This window comes from Falco biarmicus, chromosome 3 (genome assembly GCF_023638135.1).
Source record: "Falco biarmicus isolate bFalBia1 chromosome 3, bFalBia1.pri, whole genome shotgun sequence".
NCBI classification, from domain to species: Eukaryota; Metazoa; Chordata; class Aves; order Falconiformes; family Falconidae; genus Falco; species Falco biarmicus.
Genome location: NC_079290.1, coordinates 58,281,756 through 58,305,610, shown reverse-complemented (window position 1 = coordinate 58,305,610; position 23,855 = coordinate 58,281,756). Strand labels below are relative to the sequence as shown.

General features: G+C 42.6%; 1 protein-coding gene across 4 annotated transcripts in view; it reads right to left on the bottom strand.

Annotated features, from left to right (window-relative positions):
- Positions 1–18,212, bottom strand: part of SMCHD1 (structural maintenance of chromosomes flexible hinge domain containing 1) — a 90,973-nt gene extending 72,761 nt beyond the window's left edge. Inside the window, exons 1-3 of one of the 4 annotated variants that reach the window (XM_056330770.1) lie at positions 17,923–18,212; positions 6,297–6,372; positions 5,687–5,848 (exon numbers count right to left, since the gene is read on the bottom strand). In XM_056330770.1, coding sequence (XP_056186745.1) covers positions 5,687–5,848; positions 6,297–6,372; positions 17,923–18,102 — 418 coding nt within the window. In that variant the 5' untranslated portion in view covers positions 18,103–18,212. Of the gene's footprint in view, positions 1–5,686; positions 5,849–6,296; positions 6,373–7,862; positions 7,962–7,986; positions 8,137–17,922 lie in introns of those variants that run through there. The other 3 variants (XM_056330767.1, XM_056330768.1, XM_056330769.1) reach the window with 3 other exon arrangements.
- Between the last annotated feature and the right edge of the window lie 5,643 nt (positions 18,213–23,855).

Here is a 23,855-nt window from a genome sequence, read left to right as displayed (position 1 = left end):
TTAAATGCTACCATAAGTAAAGCTAAATGGATAATACTTGACTCTGACTCTAAAAATACTCTTTTTATTCAAAGATGAGACTTTTTTTTTTTTTTAAATAGAAGAATAGGGATTGGGTGCTTTGATAAAGTTATAGAAAAACAAATACAAGAAACACCTGACTACATATACCTCAAAGTTTAACAGTTTTAATACAAAGTGGTTATGGAAACTATAACTATGATAGAGGGCTAGATTTCTTCAGTTTTCTACCCTTCATCTCTCCATTCTTGCAGTATAGGCCCTTGCTCCCTGTATTTCAAGCTCTCATCATCTTCTTTGTTCCACTAGTTTTATTGTGCTAGTATTAGCAAAATAGTATTAACTCCTTGTCTAGCAATATTAGATATAAAAGAGAAACATGATGGAAAGTAGCAATATCCCTTGGTTTTGCAGCTAAATATCAAACAGCAGAAGGTTCTGTGTCCACACTGTTGCACTCAACACCTCACATCATCTTGACAACCCACAGAATGAAGTTTTCTTTCTGTTTGTTATTTTTCTGTCTCCATAGATGGGATGCATGTTTTTTGGTATATTTCCTACTTAAACCTTCAGGCTACTACTTACTCTGTGACTGAAAGGACGGAAATGGTTCCAGTTAACATGAATCTGGCAAAGCTAACCATATTTCTACCTGCAACTTTTGAAACATACGCATTTACCTAAAAATGCTACTACCATCACACTTTTCCCTCTATGAGTTAGCATTAATGTCTTGTAAACGAACAATAATCCATAGCATCATAGAACAATCCTGGTTGGAAGGGACCTCAAGAGGTCATCTGGTTCAACCTTTCATGGGAAAGGGAGCCTAGAAGAAATTATCCAGCACCCTGTCCAATTGCATCTTGAAAACCTGCAGTGATGGTTGTTCCATGAATGGTTGTTCTCACTGTATAAAGTTTCTTTCTTCCATTAAGATGAAACCTCTTCCCAGTGCAACTTGTATCCATTACCCCTTGTCTTCTTCATGTGGCTCCTTGTGAAGAAAGGGCCTCTGTTCTCTTTGTAGTTGCCCTTTAAGTACTGAAATACTGTGATGAAGTTTCCCCTGAGCCTTCCCTTTTCCAGGGAGAAAAGACCTAACTCCTTCAGTCTTTCCTCACCAGGCAGATTCTCCAACCCTTTGATCATCTCAGTGCTCTTCCTTTGGACCATTTCCAATCTGTCCCCATCTTTTTTAAACTGTGGGGACCCCAGAACTGGACACAGCACTCCAGGTGTGGCCTGACCAGTGCTAAGTGGGATGATGACATCTCCATCTCTGCTAGTAACACACCTGCAGATGCAGCCCGGGATCTGATTTGCCCTTGTTGCTGCAGCAGTGCTCTTGCTGACTCAACATTCAGCTTGCTGTCCACCAGGACCCCCCAAGCTGGCAAAGCTGCTGCCCAGCCACACAGACCCAAGCTTGTATTGGGCTCTTTGGTTATGTTGTCCCAGGTGCAAGACTTTGCACTTGTCTTTGTTAGAATTCATCAGTTCTTGCTTGCCCACTCTTCCAGCCTGTCCAGATCGCTTTGTAAGATGGTTTTCCCTTCCGATGTGTCCACCTCACCATCTAGTTTAGCATCAGCAGCGACACTGATAAAAGTCACACAAGAGAAGTATTTCATTCTACTATTTTTGTTCTTATTTCTCTTGTAGCCTCCATCATATATGGAAAACCACAGCTTTTTACAACAAATAACTTCAAAGTCCCTTGAACCTGAGATGAGAGTGGAGGAAGAAAAAATACATTTGCCAATAAAAAACAATCTGACAGGTAAAATTAGCAGAAAAGTCAAGCAGCTAGAGATCAGAGTAGCCTAAGATAAGATACTAACCAACTATCCCAGCTTAACCTCAGCATCCACAACATGCACCTCCCAGTAAGCCACAGCACATTTCAATGAAACACAACAGAGGAGCTAGGGGTATGATTTTACAGCATTTCATTTTCAGCAGAAAGAACTACTACTGCCCAGCTTGAAGATCTACCAGTGTGGCACAAATACAATGAGGAGGTATGGTATCTGCCAGCTTCATACGGTTACATTCTCCAAATAAACTGCCCCACTGTTGACAACTCTTTGCTATGAAATCAACAATCTTACGTGCATGAAGAGCAGAGGGAATAAAAAAGCTCTACATATCAAGAAAAGGAAAATGTAGGTTTGACACACACAAACCACCCTGATCCATCCACCAATCCTTATTTATCTACACCTTTGCAGCTTTCTCTTTTTTACTTTACACCCTTTTGGTACTTTGTTCCTCTGTTACAAGTTCTTGCCTTTGGTGAGCGTTTTCAGTAGTTGCCCTGGATGTCTCACAACAGCTGGTTGATCTCCAAAGACTACATCCTCAAAGAATAAAAGGAGTTCGCTCCACTGTGTAGAAACCCAAGTACATGTGGCAGAAGGCCAGAATTAACAAATAAGACTCCTGACCAAGTTCAAATGCTGATGGGAAGTGCACATAAGGCTGAAGAGGGGATGGGGTACCTAGGAGGAATACAGAGATACTGTCAAAAGTGCTGAACAACCAGTCAAGAGTAGTCACTATTCCTCTCTATCCAGTCCTTATGAGACTGCACTCTGAATACTGGGTCCACCGTTAGGTTTCTCTGAAAGAGACACTGAAATACTGAAGTGTGTCCAGAGGAGTCCTCCACATCATCAGAGGTCTTGAGCACCCAACATGCAACGAGAGGCTTGCTGAGGGAACTGGGATTGTTCAGACTTTAGAAGAGAAGGCTAAGGGAGACCTTAGTGCTGTCTTATTGCTAGAAGGGTGCAAAGATAAAGCCAGATTCTTTTCAGAGGTGTACAGCGATAGAACAGGAAGCAACGGACAAAAGATGGAACATGGAAAAATTAATTAGACAAAGATGTATTTATTTTATAATCAAATAGTAGAACGGGCTACAGGTTGTGGAATTTCTGCTCCTTCGAGATACTCAAAACTCAACTGGACCTGTCCAGCCACCTGGACTTTGCTTTGAGCAGCAGTTAGATGGCATGACCTCCAGAGATGTCTTTTGACCTAAATTATTCTAGGATGCCATATAATAGTTCCACATGTCCAAGATCAACCAATATTTCCCTGGAAAGTCCTTGGATGGCTACTACAGATAACAGTTACCATACACAGGCCTTCATTTTCAACAACATCAGGTTCAGCCATCAATTCAGTGTCACAAGGAAATGAAGTAGTAATTAGCCTTCCTTTACAAAAGTCTTGAGCTGAGCTAGAGAGGCAGAAGCATCAAGCTCAATTTAAGAAACATACATAGACAAGGAATGCTTAGGCTAGTTTGCACTGCTATACCTCAGTTTTGTTTTTACTTTTTGAACAAAATTAATAACAGCCTTAGTCAAGCAGAACCAAATGTATATGCCTGGAAAAATGAACTCCTGAGATCCATGATTAGCATAGAAAAAGTGAACAAGAGATAACGGACTCCTAGAATGGTTTAGGTCAGAAGGGACCTTCAAAGTTCATGTAGTTCCAACCAACCTGCCATGGGCAGGGGCATCAAGTAGATCATGTTACTCAAAGCCCCATCTAACCTGACCTTGAATGTTTCCATGGATGGGAAATCTACCATCACTGGGCAACCTCTTCCAGTGCCTTACCACCCTCATAGTGAAGATTTTCTTCCTTTTGTCCAATCTAGACCTACCCTCTTTCCGTTTAAAACCATTACCCCATGTCCTCTTAACACAGCCTTTGATAAAAGTTTTCTCTCTACTGTTCTTATAAACGCCCTTTAGGTACTGAAAGGCCACCAAAAGGTTTCTCTGGAGTCTTGTCTTCTCCAGGCTGAACAACCTCAACTCTCTCAGCCTGTCTTCATAGGACAGACGTTCATGCACTCTGATCATTTTCATGGCACTCCTTTGGACTTGCTCTAATGGGTCCATGTCTGTTTTTTGCTGGGGATCCCAGAGCTGGATGCAGCACTCCAGGCGGGGTCTCACGAGAGTAGAAGGGAAGTATCACATCCTTCAACCCGCTGGTCACGCTACTTCCTATGCAGCCCAGGATATTATTTGGTTTCTGGTCTGCAAGTGCCTGTTGCTGACTCACATCCAATTTTTGATTGACCAGAATCCCCAAGTCGGCCTCTGCAGGGCTGCTCTCAAGCCATTCAGTCCCAGTCTGCACTGATACTGGTGATTGCTCTGAGCCAGCTGCATGATCTTGCACTTGGCCCTGTTGAACTTCATGAGGTTCACACTGGCCCACTTCTCAAGCCTGTGAAAGTCCCTCTGGATGGCATCCCTTCCCTCATGTGTATCAACTGCACCACTCTGCTTGGTGTCACCGGCAAACCCTCTGAGGATGCACTCAATCCCACTGTGTCATTGATGAAGATACTAAAGAGTACTGGTCTCAGTACAGACCCTTGAGGAACACCACTTGTTAGTGTTCCTCATTTGGACATGGAGCCATTGACTGCAAGTCTCTGGATACACCCATCCAGCCAATTTCTTACCTGTTGAACAGTTCATCCGTCAAACCCGTAACTCTCCAATTTAGCTACAAAGATGTTGTGTGGGACCATACCAAAGGACTTACAGAAGGCCAGACAGATGACATCAGTTGTTCTTCCCTTATCCATGACAGTCACTCCATAGTAGAAGGCCACTGGTTTAGTCAGGCATGCTTTCCTCTTGGTGAAGCCATGCTGGATGTCTCTAAACACCTCCCTGTCCATATGACTTGACATAGCTTCCAGGAGGACCAGTTGCATGACCTTACTGGGTACTGAGTCAAGGCTGAGTCATCCACAGTACCCAGAGTCCTCCTTTTTAAGAATGGGTGTGACGTTACTCTCTTTCCAGCCACTGAAGATTTTGCCTGACTGACATGACTTTCCAAATATCATGGAAAGTGGCTTAGTGGCTACATCTGCCAGCTCCCTCTAGACCCAAGGATGCATCTCATCAGGTCCCAAGGGACTTGTACATTCAGGTTACTCAGACACTCTTGAACCTGATTGTCTTCTACGAAGAGAGGGACTTCATTCCCACAGTCCCTGCCTCTAGATTAAGGGACTTGAGATTAAGTGGGAAGAACAACTGCAGTGAAAACCGAGGAAAAAAAATTTAGTACTCCAGTCTTTCCCATGTCAGTTGTCACTAGGTCCCCCCCTTTCATTTATTGGGGTGGTGGTGTACAATTTATTTTGTCCTCCTTCTCTACCGTACCCATAGAAACCCTTGTTATTATTCTTCTCATCCCTTACCAAATTTAGCTCCAGCTATGCCTTAGCTTTCCTGATCCCATTCCTACATTCCCAGGCAATATCCCTATATTATTCCCAAGATGTGTGCCCCTGCTTCCACTGCCTATGCATTTCCCTCTTGTGTTTTAGTTTGACCAAGAGTTCCTTTCTCAGCCACGCTAGTCTCCTGCCTTCCCTGCCTGATTTCTTGCACACAGGAATCAATAGTTCTTGTGCTCTAAGAAGAAAAAAGTCTTTAAATAGCTGCCAGCTTGCTTCTGCTCCTTTATTCCTCAGGGCTGTTAATTTTTCTTTTCTAGGCAAGACTATGGGTTTTTTCACCAGCTGTAACTAAAAAGTTAAATTGCTCATAATCACATTGCATTCATATAGACATCATTTACACAAGATTATTTGGCAAGTACTTACGCAAAGGATTTTGCCCTTCACTGGCATAGTACTCATACATGCCGCTTTTAACAAGTGTATCATAGTGGGGCAGGAAGTCAATTCGCTCCTTGGTTGCCAAAAGCAGCATTTGGTCAACTGACTGTAGCAGATACAAAGTAACTCCATCGTGAACAAGTTGGCCTGTAGTGAACATGAAATACAAAGTATACTGAAGAGCATTGCACCAGGCAACTCCTGCTCTCAAAGCCAGTTCAGGTTTAGCCTCAAGTAATCTATTTTCCTAGACATGTACCAGTCAGCATCCCAGCAACATTTAATTTAAAATCTTTGCACATTTCCAAGCTTAGTAATGCAAGTTCTCCCAGGTGATATATATTTACATGTATTTTTCCCCTATCATTTACAGAATTTGTGATGGAAGATAAAAAAATAACCTTGTATAACTGTCATCATTACTAATGAGTTGTTGTTAAAAACTTGTTCGTGAAAGTCAAATTTGCACCAATTCTTGGAAAACTACTCTAAGATTTGTACTACAAGTTAATTATTGCACATCATAAACAATCATGTGGTCTTTACAATCAATATAAGACATATCCGTATTTATTTTGCCATCTAAGATACTCACTGAAGGTGTGTTCTGTAATCTCCTTCCTGTTTGTTGTGGTGATAACAAAGTTTTCATCAGTAGCTATGCCAAATGCCTACAAAAAATTGGATGCTATTCAGTTATGATAATTAAGTACTCCATAAAGTATTCATATATATATATATATATATATAAAACCCCTGTCTTTCTAGTCATTTTGCCACAAACTACTGAGATTTAACCAAGTATTTTTCTTGTATTAACTCAGAACACAGTTAATTCTAGAACTTCACTTTACTTGCTTTCTCAACTCAGCCAAAACTGCCTGTATGAGAGCAGTTTGGTTTTTTACCTGCTTAAAATATATCCTAGAGAGAAATATCAATTTTAAGGAGGAGGAACCGTCTTATGGGTAATCACCCTGAGGGCTGAAGAATGAGACTGAACAGCACTTCAGACTGTGCAACTACAACAGCAATAGTCATGATTTAGAGGGTGTCCCATATTTAATCGCAGTCTTTTGACATGTTCAACCAACCAAAGCTTCTTAGTGTTGGATACACATTTAAGTCTTTCTTCTTCAATTATATGACATATTTAAAGAGAAAATAACAAAGATTTCTTTTAGAAAATTCATTACCATTAAAACACTTAAGTATATTCTTCTAAACCTAAACAATCTTCACCACTTTGCTGCCTCCAACTTTTCAGTAAGTTTCTGTAGCTTTGGACTTTTTCTCCTGCTTTCTACATACATTTATATGCCCCTACACCTGCCCTTATTTTTGCATCCTGACATCTAACACTGACCTCTTTCTCAAAAAAATAAATATCTGTATTTTTCTTGTGCCTTTCCAGATCTTTGAAACTTAAGTAAAAGTCAACTCTGGTCATACCTAACTCCATCAACCCCTTCAGTCCTGCAGTCATGACTCCAACAGGTGCTTTCTGCACTTTTAGTCAAGATTCTTCCCTGAAGCTCCTGCATTCCCTGTTGCAGTCTGCCCTCATCATTTTCCACACCTCTTGCTCTCCATCCCTAGTACTCAGATTCACAAAAATATTTTTAAAACATTGCTTTAAGTTTCATTAGAAGTCTGCTTTCCATCCTTCAGTTACTTTCTCCCTATCCTTCAGTTACTTTCTCCCTAGCTGCAACTATGTTAAATAGACAGTAACTATCAACAAAATTGTCAAATTTCTCATAGCACTTGGTGCAAGTGAAACAAATGGAGATAGCAGGAAGAGACTAGTGTACAGACTTAAGAGTCTGGAGTAATTATTACTTTTTAACTTCTACATTCAGATTACTTCAATTTAAGCTCTCACATTACACAAATTTCCACATGGCAAACCTGCACAGAAAAAAAAATAAAATTGCTCAGAGCAAGAAAAATAAGCAATAAAAAACATGGCAACTAGAAAACTAACATCCTGCTGTACCATTCGAGGTTAACGGTCAATACAGAATAACTGGAGAGTTTCACACGTGAAAGCAAGGATAAGCATCTTCCCCCCCCCCCGGCATAATTACAGTTTCCCAGTTTTCTTTACCTCCCAAAAGCTCTTCCACCCTCAAAACCTTAGGAAGAATGCAGTATTTACTTTAAGGCAGCAAGAAGTTACGATGAAGTAGTGCATGCACAAGACAGCAGTCTGCTAACTGAGCGGAGGCAGCTCCTCCTTCTGGTCCTTCCCACATTCCAGGCTGAGCCTCAACTAAACCTACCGCAACAGCCTTGCAGGCAGAGCTACACCTGCATTTCTTGGGGGAGCCCAGCATTACTGCGTCTACTTGCAGCAGGTCCTTTCCACTTAGCAACAAATGGCTGCCATTTCGAGATAAGCTACTGGGCAGGTTCATGGACCAAGTCTGGCAGTCCTAACTACAGATAACCTGTTTTTCTTGTCTGTGCCAGAATTTAAGAGGCAGCACCCCTTCTAAACTTTGGTCGACTTTTGGAAAATTTCTCAGTTTGAAAGCTTCACTTGTATATGAGACCTATTTGTTTTACTTCCTTCCTCTCTCTGTCCTACACTCTTAGTTATCCCAGCCCCTGCCTCTTCCTACTATGCCATGTAGAAGTGAGGTGGCAGCACAGTTGTCCCATTACATGGATGTGGTCTTCAGGAAGGTGAACTGGTCATTCCTGAATAAAAGTGAACCTAGTGGGTAATTTACTTGAACAGTTGATGATGTTTCATTTAATTCTGACAATGTTTGGTCAAGTTTTTAATTTCTCACTAAGATTCTTGCATGTAAGAGACATGGCATCTTCTGTTGATTTGATATAAAATTCAGGTTTCACTGGCATTGTGCCCTTTTTCAAATAAGCACTTAAGATGCACCCAATTCTTGACTTCAGAAAACTCACACAACATTCAGATTATAAATCTGTTGGTTATTCTTTTTCAAATTGTCTAGATGCACAATCATGTCTAGCTTCTGATGTCATCAAAATCTTGACAAGTACAATAGAATCACTATACTTAGAAAATGCCTCTGCACATTCACAGTGAAAGCACGTTCGAAGGTTATTGTGTTAAAACAGCTAGGCAGAAAGCTTTTGGTTTTTTGGATACAAAAGAACAAGACTTTGGGGAAAAAAGAGAGGCAACCTCCAAATTAATCCACAACCTAGGTGAAAAAAAATGAATAATAATTGTATGTTCTCTAAAAACAGACATCAAAAGTCTGTACCAAAAGTACATCAAAAGTCAAGGATTCCTACGCTATTGGTTACATATGACACTATGTGCAAACACAAAAGTCAAAATGTTACAAAGATGAACAGCTGTATGCACACCAAAAGAGAAAAAAGCTACCTAAAAGCTAAAAAGTATAGATGATGAACCAAATTTTTGAATAATCTGGGAAAACACCCATAGCTGTTTAGTAAAAGCCATTCAATTTGTTTGCTAAGGTACATTTGAAGGTGTGGTGAGTTACACTGCAGGGTTTTGGCGCCAGAGAGCTGTAGGGGTGACCAGTGCAGGAGGAGGCCATGAATTGCCCTGAGCAAGACACAGTCAGTGCCAGATAGTGCTCAAACTGATGGAGCAGCCCACTGCATGCCAAAATTTCAACCAGAAGGGCACATGGTGCTTCTGCTCAAACATACTGGGGAAGAAATAAATGAGATCATGGAGAAGCCACAGAGAAGACACTGCTTGTGACAGACAAATGGAAAGGATGTGCTCCATGCTAGCGCAGGGATGGCCCCGAAGGTGCTGGGGCCCATGGTAGATCCATGTCAGGGCAGGGAATTTCCCTGCTCTGTCCTCCTATTCCCACAGGGCTGTGACCTTTGGACAAGCCACCAGAGCAGAAGAAAACTGGTAAAGAGCAGCACAGGAAACCCTGCACGTGGCCACCCTGACCTCTTGTACTGCCTGTTGCCTAACCAAAGGAATTGGGCTTGACTGAGCGTTGTGCACAGGACGAACAAGGGAAGCTTAGACTAGGAATGGGGGGAGAGAGATGTATGACAGATTAGCTTCCCCCCCCAATCAATAATCAAAAGTTTGTGTTAATTTACAATCAGTTAAATTAAGAAAAATTCCCTGAGTCAAGCCTGTTTTGCCACAGCAGGATGTCAGTCATTTTACCTATGAAGTGATACATTAGCCAAAAAGCTGTCTTTGTTCAAACAAAAGAAATGCATTCTTTATAAACTGGAGGCTCAGTCTGGAGCGCTGCCTATATTTCATGATACATAAATAAAGCTAATATCTCTCAATTTGTTGGTGGATGTTTATGACACGAGATCAAGATAATGCTATAAGAGCTTAAAACAGCCAAACAAATGCCAGATGCCCAAGAAGCTTTCAGTGAAACAATTTACAGGTACAATGTATGACAGCATGAATGAACTGTAATCTTTCTAACCCTGAAATCTGAACCAAGAAGCAAGGTTCAATTTATATACTTGCTTCAGTTGCAGGTTTTCTTTATAAACTAAAAAAACCCCAAAACTCTCAAAACAGAACACAAGCCCACAAATCACAGACAACTCCTCAGCAGCTAAGACTCCTTCCCAAGAGGCCTCAGTTTCTTTTCGCTTTCACATATGAGCACATAAGCACCAAAGCAAATTTTGCTGCTATTTGATGTGAACACACACTGTGAGGCTTACCTGGCTAGTAACCCAACTAGAACACTTCACATGAAGTCAGCATAGATTTCACCTCTAGATCTACCATCTATTTTTGTTCAACAACCAAACGTTCAACTTCACGTGCATACCACCACAGCTTGCAATAACATGGATAGGCTTGAAGTAGTAAGTGAAGTAACACAATGTAAGCACAGAATCACTGGTCTGCTTCCAGTGGTCCTCCAAGGCTATTACCATGAGCTAGTAATTTCTGGTGCTGACTTTTCAAACTGAAGGAATGAACAGTCTCACACGTGACTGACACAAAATAGTGAAACCAAAAAACAGTATCTTTAGAGAAAACATTTAACCCCTTGCAATCCAAACTTTTCCAACACAAACAGTTGATCCCTACAACAAGCAACTTCCATACGTTTAAAAATTCTCTGCCTCCTCCTCCTATAGTAACCGTTCCCAGCAGGCAGATGCACAAGAATGTTGTAAAGAATGTGCTTCAGAGCTTGGTGAGGTAACCAAGGGATAACAGAGAATTAACAGCCATGCAGCTGCCTTCCACAATGTGGCACCTAGCTCCGAAATAGTTTTCTGGCTAATATAACTGTATTGCCAGTGCAAACCTCTTAAACGGGACCTGAACTGTATTAGTTAAATGGACAGCATTGAAAATGCCATTGACAGATTTCTTTACATTACAGCTGCTCATTTTCACAAGACTTATCAACACAACTCAGCTACTTAATGTGATAAAAAGCAATACAGCTTTACTTGGAGTATTTCACTCCTTTGCAGGAACTTGTTCAGGAATCTAAAAAAGAAACCTAAATACCACATACAAACTCTAAGAGGCCTGCAGCCTTCTGTAACTTTGTATGTGATTAACTCAATGTCCCATGCTATTTGCTAATTTTTCACCTAAAGATACACACTTATCAGTTAGCTATACTGCTTTATGTCACATTTAAAATTATCAGTTCAGATTTAGAGAAAACCTCTTAGATCAACAAATTAATGAAACTATAAGGAAAAAGGATTTTATTCTCAAATCACAGATTTTCAAACCAAGAACTGTCTTTCAGTAGTGCTTGTGGATACTGAGATATTTGTATCATCTCAGTTATTCATACAACTACATAACACTAAAGTCATTCACACAAATCAGCAAATACAAAACCTAAGTTATAAGCAGATAGAGCGGAGACAAAAACTTTGCTGGAAGTTGAGAACAACCGAATGTAACTCATAAGAGTGCTAATTAAATAAACTTTTCCAGTCCACTGTTGGGTCAGCTAGCCTCAACATGACAATAACCTGCTGAGGATCTGGTAGCAAAGATCTGGTACTGAGCACTCATGGCAGCAGAGCAAGTATGATAACAATAATCTTTAATCATAATCTGAACGAGCTTGCCTAATGTCAGAGCACATGATATACCCAGATATACACAGAGTATATGATCTTTGGACACCAACAGAAAGGGGATCCAAAAGTGTCTAGAAAAGCAGTTGTATTCGAAGAAACACAGAAATTATTTCTAAGCATTTCTTGGAGCTCAAAGCAAAGAGCTGTATATTACAGAAACAAAAGAACACCCAGTAGCCCTTTTCTTCTGGGCACATGGTCACTAGAGACAACCTACAAACAAAACCCGGTAGTGAACACCAGTGTTCTGAAACATTTTCCAGCCATCCTTTATTGATGGAGTCATCTCCATCTAATGAACTAATTACAGAAGATGACATTTGCAGAACTTTTATGTGTCATCTTCTCTTGTCCTACCTAAAAGCTTCACTACTTTCAGAAGTTCAGTTGATACACTTCTAAATATTTACAAAAAGATACCATGAAAAGGTGTTAGGATGTGAACAGATGGTTCAACAGAAACACTAAGAACACTGCTGCCTGTCACATGATCCAGTAATAGAAGAAGTTTTTATGCAGTACCTTAAAGTAAAGCTTTACGGTAATTTTGGTGGAAAAACGGGGACAAGAAGAGAGGGACATTGCATCACAAGAAGCCATATAACTCATTGTTCTGGACAAGATTTCATAGATCTAGGTAACTCACACATCTTTTCAAGATTTGCAAGACTTAACAAGTAGAAAGAAGCTGGGCACCCTAGAATTCATGCAAAGAGCACGCGGTCATCACTAGACTTGTTCGGAGTCTAGACAAATACTTTCACAGACCTTCATAAGCTACTGTGTCTAAAAGCACAACCACAAATATTAATGAGTGCAGCTATCAGCCAAAATTTTGACATCAACTCCATACAGTTTCCACCATGAAAATACTTTGTATGGCATCACTTTAGTTAAAATTACAAGAATTCCAAAGCCACTCTTCAAAAGCAAAAAGTATTTGGTCACACCTAAGAAGGTGCACCTGGGTAACTAATGCTGAGGGAATGCAGATACTCTGCATTTGACCATACTGCCAGCACTCAGATTTGAGCAGGAACTTAAGAACAACAAAGCTTCCAAATCAGTAAGCACATAGTAAGATAGTAACTAAGTGCACAAAGGTATGCAAACTGCATCTTTCTTCCCACAGAAATGTCAGTAACAAACATGACAATACACAAGCATTCCAGTGAAGCCTGAAATACAATACAAGTTTTGGAAAAAAACTCACAATATTGTTGCATCTTACACTTACCTTACAGTACCTCCAACAGTTTATTTAAGAATCAAGGAAAAACTTGTTTCCTGCACACATGTAATGTTTACAAATCTATTTTTACTTTCCAATTATACAGAATCTTGGGAAGTGAGTAAATGAACATAGGTTCATAATATAAAAATATAATTATTGCAAGATGGATTGATTTCATCATTAAGAATGGAAGTACTTTTATTGAGCAAATTTATCAGAACAGTTATCTCAGGAAATAATCCGAATACCTCAAATACATTTAAGAGTTACCCTCTGGTGCTACAAACACCAGAAGTTGCTAATATCTTTTCACTGATCTCAAATAATTTCATTAAACATTATTCATTAGGCACTGGCAAGCAAATATTCACAAAAAAAATATTTACACTTATTTCTTGAGTTTCCACCACAGCTATGCTGCTTCTCCATATTCCCTCAATGAACATCCTTTTTTGCTTCTTAGCTTACTGATATACTGGCAAGATCATCTGTTTAAATACTAGGTAGACTGTTAGGATACAATGGGAATCTCAACAAAAGATGTGACAAAAGATCAAAAGCAAAATATTTTGGTTTATTGCCATGTCTGAATTTTGAGTATTTACTTGAATTACAGTTATTTACTTTCCATACAAATTACAGATCTATACTTCCTATATATTTCTTCAAACAAGGAGGTCACAACAATGATGAAGTTTCATAAGAATTAAAGCAGCATTTAGCAACGCGTTCAATTCCCATTTAAGTAGTAACACCAGCTCTCCTCAGACTGGTACTTCACCTCAAAGCCTCCCAAAACCCCCTTCACACATAGCAAAACTTCTGTGCTGTTTTCAACACAGATACTTTTCTGCTTTAAAAGGACTATGACTTCTCTTAAGTGCCTGGAAGGATTCCTATGAGCTTAGCAGCAAACTGGAATGCACCAGCTTCACCGTGTACCTGGACAATGTGAGCAAAAGATCTAGGAAAAGCTGCCAACAAAGTTTAGCTCCATTCTGCTCACTGCAGGTAAGTATTTTCCAGTTATATGCTCAACATCAGGACAAGCAGTGGGGCATATATCTAATACAAGACAACAGCAAGGTGTACAAGCAATAGCAATCCCAAGAAGAGATAAAACTCCATATTTAATTCACTTATTCACTTAAACTTCATGGTTCTGTGGACTGAAGTTACATGACTGTGCCACATATGCTTGACAGTGCTCAAATGGAACAATCAAGCACATAGATCATTGTTTATTAGGAGGTTTCTGCTTTAATATTAAAAAAAAACCCACTAAAAAAACCCAACAACACAACTTACACACACACACACACACACACTCAGAAGGAAAGGCTAATTTCTCAGTATATAAAGCTACATCCAACCACACTGCCATGCATGAACTTGTTAAGGGGCAGTGAAAAAATTTCACAAGGTGACAGCTATTTGCTTCCAAAACAAAAAACCCCAGTCTCAAAAATTAATAAAGACTATTTTAGTAATAATGGAGTAACATTTTATATGACTACAGAGAGGCCACGAATCACTCCTAGATCAACCTCTCAGTGGCCGAATCTCTTGTTCTCAAGAATCAGTTATTTTACTACACAAACAGGAAAACAGCACCCTAAGACCATGCCTTCAGGCATTCAAGTTATTTTCAGCTCAGAATCATCAGATACTGCCATCAGGTTTAACTTCATTATTTATTCACATTTACATTCTCCTTTGACTCCTACACATCTAGTTATATCCAAAGGAATTCTCTTACATCACAGGAAGTTGTTCACAGCAGGAACAGTTCCAATAGCTTAGTATTTCTGGCGCCCTTGCCAGAAATTACCACCCCCACAGCCTGCTGGCAGACAGGAAAACATACACACACCTTCGCTACTACAGTAGAATCATTCAGTCGCATGATGAACTGCCAGTGAAAGTTGATTTAAAGCTGAGCCTGTAGTGAGGCTGAGCCACCAGACAGGATACTCATGGAAACAACCCTACTAGATATGCAGCATTTGCCTGATCAAGCACTCAGATGGTATCTAGTAGCTTTAATTGGAAAAAAGCAAGTACAACATTCCACTTCATCTCTGAACAGTTCAAAACTTGCTTATTAAAATAATCTTTCTTCCTGAACTTTCATCACTTCTCTGACACATTTTCAGCACCATGAAGTGGGGAAAGGCTGTTCCACTCAGGTGCCTAATGCGTTCACCATGTTTTTTCCTGGAAGTAGTTAGCAGCAACTTTCAAGATACCAGAAATCCAGCACTTTGGAGTACAACACACTGAGAAACACAAATGCACAAAGCTCCCAGAGGTATCAAGATGCCAGATCATTCTTCAAGAAGCCTAATGAGAACCTGTACACTGCGGGTGTGGGAGACATCAAACTTCCTGGACCTCAGCCTGCATACTTTTCACTGTACCAGCACTTACTGGTCTTGTCAAACCGTCTGTCCCAGCACACTTTCAGAGTTAGATGCCCCACATATAATGAAATCTCTTAGGCACAGAGAGTCACCAACTGAAATTAGATGCCTCTGACTGAACTCACAGATAGTCAACACGATACCGGTGAAGGCCTTTCTCTAAGGGAATGATCATGTGAGCTTCATGTTGCACAAGTTCATAAAAGCACTGACTATTATCCTTAACACCCCAAAACAGCCACCAGGACTGGCAACAGAGATTATGGTGTCGACATGGTAAGAAACTATACTTAAAATTTTACTGTCACAGGCACCAAATCCAAACACATCAAGCTCTGCTTTGCAGTGCCAGACTTCTCAAATGCTATGTTGCACATCTGAGCAGTCTGGCTACTGGCATTAAAGTACCGACCTCACAATGTCAGTATGTTTTTAAGATAAGAAAACTCTAAAGCTGTTTGTACCCAAGATTTGCTACATCTTGTGATTACGGCTTATTTCTGTACCAGACTGCAAATATGCCAAATGCTCAGTGAACTACTGAACACCATGAGGATGCGTAGAAACAGAAGTCACTGGAGTGCACAGCATATATAAAAAAAGCCACGAAAAGAAAGACTCCCTTGTCTGTGACAAGTTGCAAATCAGTGTTAACCTCAGCCCATCAATTAATTACAAAAGCTAAGAAAAAAGATGGGTTAATCATCAACGTATTTTCCCTGAATACTGAAAATATGAAGTATCTTTGCAATTCATCCACTAGACACAGTTGAGATGGGATCCATTAAGGCAACTCTTGGAGGAAATCACATAATACTCATATTTCCTCATAGGAGACACCAACCCTACAATGATGCACCATTAAATAGGAAGTTGGTTCTTACAAGGCCATGAACCCACCCCACTAACTTCTCAGAATGTTACACTGCACTGCATAGAGCAGGGGTCCTCAAACTACAACCTGCGGGCTGGATACGGCCCCCCAGCGTCCTCAATCCGGCCCCCGGTATTTACAGAACCCCCCTGCCCAGGGTTGGGCGGGGGGGGAGAAACCAAGCAGCCGCAGATGGCTGCCTGCCACTTCATCTGCGCGCTGGCCCCCTGGTTAAAAAGTTTGAGGACCCCTGGCACAGAGTGTACCGATTTCTTTATTTCACTCAGTTACTTGTTTCTTCCAGTCTTCTGAACTTTAGGGCTGCTGATCAGATCAATGGATGCGCTAACACTCCATAGCCATGTTACTGCCGAGTAACAGACTTGGCACCTCTAATGGAATATGAATATGCCATTTTGAAGACTGAAGCAGAACTGTGCAAGGAGGCAGTCATGTGTGACAGCTACTCCTGCGGACATTGATAACTCAAAGCTTACGTGGCAGTAGGAAACCATTACATGAAACTCTATCCAGACATAGAACAAGTGAAGCAAATTCCCCCAAGAATTTACATCCTAGACAACAAAGTGCAAATTACACTGGATAAAGAAACTAAGACAGGATGTTTTATCAGACTAAATCAGCGCATAGTTGACAGCTGATTTTCCTGTGCGCTTCACAATATAAAACACACGCAGGCAACGAGCAGCTTTATAGCATTTATTACTCCCTCAGAAAACTAAACCATGGCGGGAAGTGAGCGATGCCTACTGGTATCACGAACAAACTAAAGCAAACCGCCGGCGCGCAGAAGGCGACCTCTACCGCCAGGAGGCCTGAAGACAGGGAAAGTTCTCGCTGCTCGTAACGAACGCAAAGGGGACTGACAGGGTACGCGAGCCCGCAAAGACCCGGCCAGGGAAAGCATTCGAACGGCTGCCACGGCCGCCGGCTCCGCAGAGAGGCAGTTACGGGGCTCAGGGCGGGAAGCGAACGGCGCTCATCGCCGCCGCCGCCAGCAGAGCCCCCGCCGGTCCGGCCCCCGCCGCGCTGCACCGTGCCCGAGGACGCGGCTCCGCGCCGCCGCCGCCAGCTCCCCGCGCGAGGGAGCTCGCGAGCCGCCCGCGCTCTTCCCGCCCGCCGCCAGGGGCAGCTCCCGCCGCCGCCCCGCACGGCCGTTGGCGGCGCGGCGGGCCCGGAGCCCGGGGGAAGGGGACGCCAAGGCAGCGGGCGCGACCCCTCCTCGACGTCCGTCCGCCCGTCCCGGCAAGAAAGTTCGGGGCAGGGCGGCGGGCGCGGCCCGCGCCCCCCGCCGGCAGGCGGAAGAGGCGGCCTCTCCCTTCCGCCCGCGGCCGCCCAACGGCCCCCGGCCGGGGCCGGGCCCCCCTCGCACGTGAGGCGGCGGCACGTGCCGGTCAACCCCCGGCGCCGCGAGGCCCGGCCGCGCACACGGGCGGGTGGAACGTCGGCGGCGGCTGTTAGCGCCCCTCGGCCGCGCCTGCCCCCGCCGCCGGGGGGGAGCGTTAACGGCGCGGCCGGCCCCGCCGTCCCGCCCGCCGCCGTCGCCCTTGCCGCGACCCCCCCCCGCCCCCTGCACCTGGCAGACGGCATTGCGGAAGCCGCGGTAGCTGTCCTTGCCGTAGCTAAGCACTTTCTCGTCGGGGTCCGCCTGCTCCTGGCGCCGGTCGAAGAGAAACACGGTGCGGTCGCTGCTGCCGCGAGGCGTCAGCGACACCGGCCTGCAAGCTCCGCGGCTGCCTCCCGCCGCTGCTGCCATGTTGGGAAACCGCGGAGACGGGGAACCGTCCCGTAGTGATAATGGCGGCAACGGCGGTACCTACTGCCTGGCCCGCGAGCTCCCCCGCCTGGCGCTGCCCGGCGCGCGCGCGGAAGCCCCGGCTGGGGAAGGGGGGAGGAGCCAGGCGGGCGGCCCGGAAAGGGACGGCGGGGGCGGGGCGCGGGCTGCAAGCGAAAGCGCTCCTCAGCGCCGCGACCTCGGAACGAGTTCCCGCCCAACGTGTTACGTCACTTCCCTCGCCGCGGGGCGGGGCGGGGCGCATTTGGGGCGCGGCGCTGCAGCTGCAGGCGTGGCGCAGGCGTGGCGCAGGCGTGGCGCAGGCGTGGCGCAGGCGTGGCGCAGGCGTGGCGCAGGCGTGGCGCAGGCGTGGCGCAGGCGTGGCGCAGGCGTGGCGCAGGCGTGGCGCAGGCGTGGCGCAGGCGTGGCGCAGGCGAGTGGGGCCGCGTGCTGCGCCCGAGCCGGCTGCGACGGTTGACGCGCCTGAGGCCGCCGCCCGCTGCCGTTTCCGCGGGGCGCGGTGAGGGTGGCCGTCGCCTGGCGGGCGCTTGGAGGCCTAGTTCGTCTGCCTTAAAACAAACCGGGCGATCGAGATCCATGAGCCGTTGGTTGTTCTTTTTGGTCTTTAATGCGTGAAGCACTTTCCTCCTCTGAAGGAATGAGTTGGTGTAGTGTCTTCAGTCTTAAATTTAAGACTTCAATTAAAAAATGTATTTAAAACGTGAAACGCGGTAAAGTTCTTGAGTATTTTTGTATGTGCAGGACCCAAATGACTTTTCTTGTGCCACTATAGAGGAGCAGTAGGAGTAGAGTAGCAGCAAAGCTGCCGTTGACATAAAATCATTCAAGAAATACAGTCTTTACCCTCTTTAAGCACCAGCAAAACATTGTTATCAGGAAACTCAGGATCTTTTGATGTGTTACTCAATGTAGGGTAAACTAACAACTTTTCCTCTGTCGTAATAGGGACATAATTGGGGCATACTTCATAAACGAGCTTGGAGAAAGAAATTCAAAAATTGTGATTTATGCGTTAGGGTTTTTGGAAGGTGCAGCTAATGCTCCTGAGGTGGTTAACTCAGAGGAACAATGTGTTCTCAGTTTTGTGTGTTCTTGTCATACTTGCAGTTCATTCTTCCCTGCTGTGTTCTTACATGGAGTTTATGCATAGTCTTCCAGTACTGTCAGTTGTGTGTAACAGTTAAAAGAGTTGCCTCAGTATTTGCTGTCATTTCTGAGAGACGCCTCTGGTCTAAGAATACATAAATGTTGTTAAGTGGCAACATTTTTATTTGTAGTCCCTCTTTAATTCGAGGGTGACATTTTCACTGTGATATAACTGCTTGTACAGCTTGAGATCTAGAAGACATATATGGCTGGACACTTTGATCTTTGACCTTCAGGCCCTCTAAAAAGATTATACACACGTACACCCCCCCAGTTGTAAATTAATTACTTTCAAGCTTTCTTGGTGCAAAATTGCATGTTCATTGAGCTCTCATTTAGTAGTGCTCAAGGGGTACATAGGGTGTAGTCTTCTTACCATAAGAATACAAAACGAAACAGAAAACTGTCCAAAGGAATCCAGTCCTCCTCCTATGTACTCTGCCCTGCTTGTCTAGAAAAGGCATGAACAGGAATGCTCGGAAGAGTGCAGCTGCTTCTTTTTTAAGGACACTTAGCTTTGAAAGGGAAGAATTGCGATGGCATGTGGGGGAAGTTTGTACAACAGTCGCATTGGTGAATAGCAGAAAAAAACCCAAACAGAAAAAAAAATGCAAGAGCAGAGGTTCATGGTGACTTGTGGAAACATCTCACAACCCGTGGAAGGTTGTAAAGCAGGTCAGGGGGATCGTTCCTCCTAACTTGCACGCCTAGTTCAACTCACGGTGCACATTCGTACACTTAAGTTGGTTAGTTCTGCCCGAAGTCTGCGCCTCCTAACTCATTACTGGCCAGTTTCTTTCCCGCTCCGATGTAAAGGTACAGCTCTTTATTAATCATTATGCGTGCTCCCCGCGCGGGGCATCTGCTCCCCTCGCGGGGGCCACTTGACGAGGAGGTCGCGATCTCCCACTACCACAATTACCTTTACCCTTCTTTTACGCATACTCCTAGTATCCTTGAGTCTTACTTCTTCAACCATTCGTTTCTTTTCACAGTTAGCATGTCTTTGTCAGAAGGCTCCTTATCCCTGAGCTCATCTGCATCAGTGCTAACAGCCCCCTCCTCGGACAATGGGGCTCCTGCCTGCCTACTGATGGTTCCCATTGTCGGTGCCATTCCTACTTGCGGCAGAGTTTGAGGTCTTGTGACAGAGTTTTAGGTTTCTTGCTACATTATTTTCCGTATCGGTGCAGTTACACGATAAGAAAGGAAATTGCGTAGTGGAACTGAGCACTCTGGAGTTTTGTGAGAACAAAGAGCATTTCTACTACCCGGTTAACAGATGAAGGATCTCATGAGAGTTTTTATACAGGCTATGACTCAGAGCCCCTCTAAGCGGTGACTTGATGAAATTTGGAAGGATGTATCAAACCTCTTTAAGAGTTCGTTAAACAGATTTTTGTTTTCCAGCGTATTTGTAAAGTATTTCTGGACTTGAGATAGCACTTCCATTTTAGAATGCTAACTGCTTCGGGGAAAAAAACCTGGTGAATTATTGCATCTGATTTCAAAATGAATACACCAAGCGGGTGAGGATGGTTCTAACTGAAATGCAGGCACTTCACTTGCATGGAAATAAGGTCCTCGTTATTCAGCCCATCTGCAAGCTGGCTTAAAGAGTGCCTGCAGTTGCAAAGTTCTAATTCTGCATTATGAAGTATTTTGTTCTATATATACTCTATAACTGAGTAATCCATTTCAGTTCTTATGGAGAATAACTTCCTTTGCTGGAAAAAGGAAAATTGCTTATATTGATCTGCTGGATTTTAAAGTCATATATCATGTTATTTTTCAACAGTAATAGTAGCAGTCGAGTTACCAATAATTTGTTCATCTTGCCATTTGATATTTCAGATGATGCTTAGGAATGTGGATTTTTTGTGTGTGTGAGAATGTGTTTACTATTATGTCCTGCTGTTACCAAAAATCATAACCAAGAAAACTCTCTAGACCGAATGATAATTTAGAAAGCTGATTGGTTTATTGCAACACTGGGTGCATGGGGGATTTTTCCTCCTAACATGTACATTGCGCTACTTGAGGGTATACACTATATACCTATATATATATATAGTAGAGTATTTGCATATTCATAGAACATTGCATATTCATTTTCATTCACACAGGATTGGTTACACGTTTCTTGCTTCTAATGCAAATTAGTGCACATCCTCGGAGACGGCGCTATTGAAGCTTTTTACTAACTATGCAGGTGGGATTTTGCCCTCTTTCGTGGGGGGGGGGGGGAGTGGAGGTGGGGGGGAACTATTTGAGTTGCAAGTCATGATCTTCCACTACCACAATTACTTCTGTCGTGCTTTCAACTAATGTTCCATTAGTGTTTGTGGATAGCGACACTTTCTCAGCTCACCTCCTCTTGTGGCCAGAATTTCCTCACTTGAAAGCTTCTTTTGCATGACTTATCTTAGTGTTCTTTTCACTGTCTGTTGTTTCCCGACCTTGTGACATCAGCAAAAGAGTGGAGGATTGTTCTTTCTTCATTCTAACTAAATTGTTTAAGTCTTTGGTATCACTACTTGTATCTAATTTTTTCATTCGAGGAATAAATTAAGTATCTGCTTTCTTTGTATTAAGGGAGAATATGAACTAAGTTCCAGCACTGGACATTTTTAGGTGGTAAGTATTTTCTAGAAATGTAATGAAAATCGGTGTCTTCACTCGAATAAAGCACACAGCCCTTCTAGTAGGTGCAGTGGTACAGTCTATTGCGTGATGCTGGATGCTACTGCCTATGTATGCTTAGTAGGTACAAAACTACAAATTCAGAGTTCTCTAACAAAAAGTGCTGCTCTTCCTTAAGGTAATAAAGGTTTTGTATCTAAGAAGAGGAGGCTGTGGCATCTTGCATTTAGAACTCCACAGACCTTTAACATGGCCCCTTACAGAAAGTACCTCAGTGAGAACCCCAGAGGTATGAAACAAAGTGACATCACTAGAACTGCTGAGGTGCAAACCAGCAGCATCATTACTCATAAAACTGAGAGACAGAAATCATAGAATAGGAACAAACAGTAAATTGTCATCATAATGTGCAAGCAGAGGTAGATGTGGAGAAGTGGGTTACTGAAGTGCTGTCTAGTTTGGGGGGTGGTGTTTTTGTTGTTTTTTCCATTTACTTCTCAGTAACTTGAAAAAAATGAATGAGCAACTAAAGTGACAAAATTTGTGAAACACAATCCAGATAATCAAGTTGAGAGGACTGTAAAGACAGTCCATGGTTCTGAGATATCTGACCAACGTGATAACAGATTATTTTTTTTTTTAAATCAAGGGCAATACAGGGAGGAGGGGGAGGGACAAAGAACCATTCATTCACCCTCCTATGGTCCAAATTAACTCTGTCAGCTGGGCTTTGTGAGTAAAACTCATGTAAATTCTTACTGTTCATTGTGTACTTTGTTAACAAAAATACAATCTGACATACTGATTTAAAATCTAATGAAATAATGTCTCCGATGACTACAGATAGCTAATTGTGGAAAGTGTGCCTAACATAATTGGGATTTCTGAACTAAGAAATTATGGTTAAAAGTATAAAAATAGGAAAGATAATCCAGAATTTCCAATCTATCTTATAAAGCAAGAAGAATAGACATGTAGTTGTATTAAAAAACATGCAGAACTAATAGGAAAATATACTTTTCATAAAACATTTCACTGAACTGTGAAATGTTTTCACGTAATGAGATTTAATGATTCAGTGACATTTCAAAACCATTTTTTCTTTGTACGAATACAAAGGAGATAAAGAGCTAGAAAGAATAAATAAAGAAATTATTACCATGAGACATACAAAATCCAAATATTACTGAGTAGGAAGAGTTTAAGTTGGAAAACAAATAATCCCATATCTGATCATTGTTGAGTTTTTTGCATTGTTTTCCAGAGCCATATTTGGAAGGATATCAGACTAGATGTGTTACCAAAATCTCGGAATGAAGAACTTATCGACACCAATGTGATATAGTTAAGCAGACACTTCTTTATTGACGGCCGGGTGCATGAGTGAGTCCTCTCACAATCAACGCACACCAAGTCTCAAAATCAGACACCATATATAGAAGTTACTCATACATATTCATTAAATATTCATGCATAATCATAATATTTCCTCTAAATCATTAACATATTCTCCTCCCATATCCGATTCTGTGCAGTAGAGCTTAGAAAGGTCCAGAAATGGGTCTGGGGTATGATTTGGGTAGGTGGTATATGAGTCGGTGGTCGCGATCTCCCCCTGCCGGAATTACCTTTTACTAAAGTTCACGGTTTCTTGGCAGGTAACTACAAGCTGTTCCAGTCGACTCTCCCCAGTTTCCATTCATCTTATATTCTGACATTTCAATACACTTTCTACATACAGAAGACTAGTCAAATACAAAGAAACCTTTCAAACCCTAAATTTATTACCTAAGTTTTAACAATGATTCTAGCCCATTCTTCTGGCCTTGGTACGAGACTATACAGAGGATCTCATAGCAGCTTTTACTATATAAGTTTCATTAAAATATATTTCTTATCCTTCTGTATTTCTATTCTATAAAATG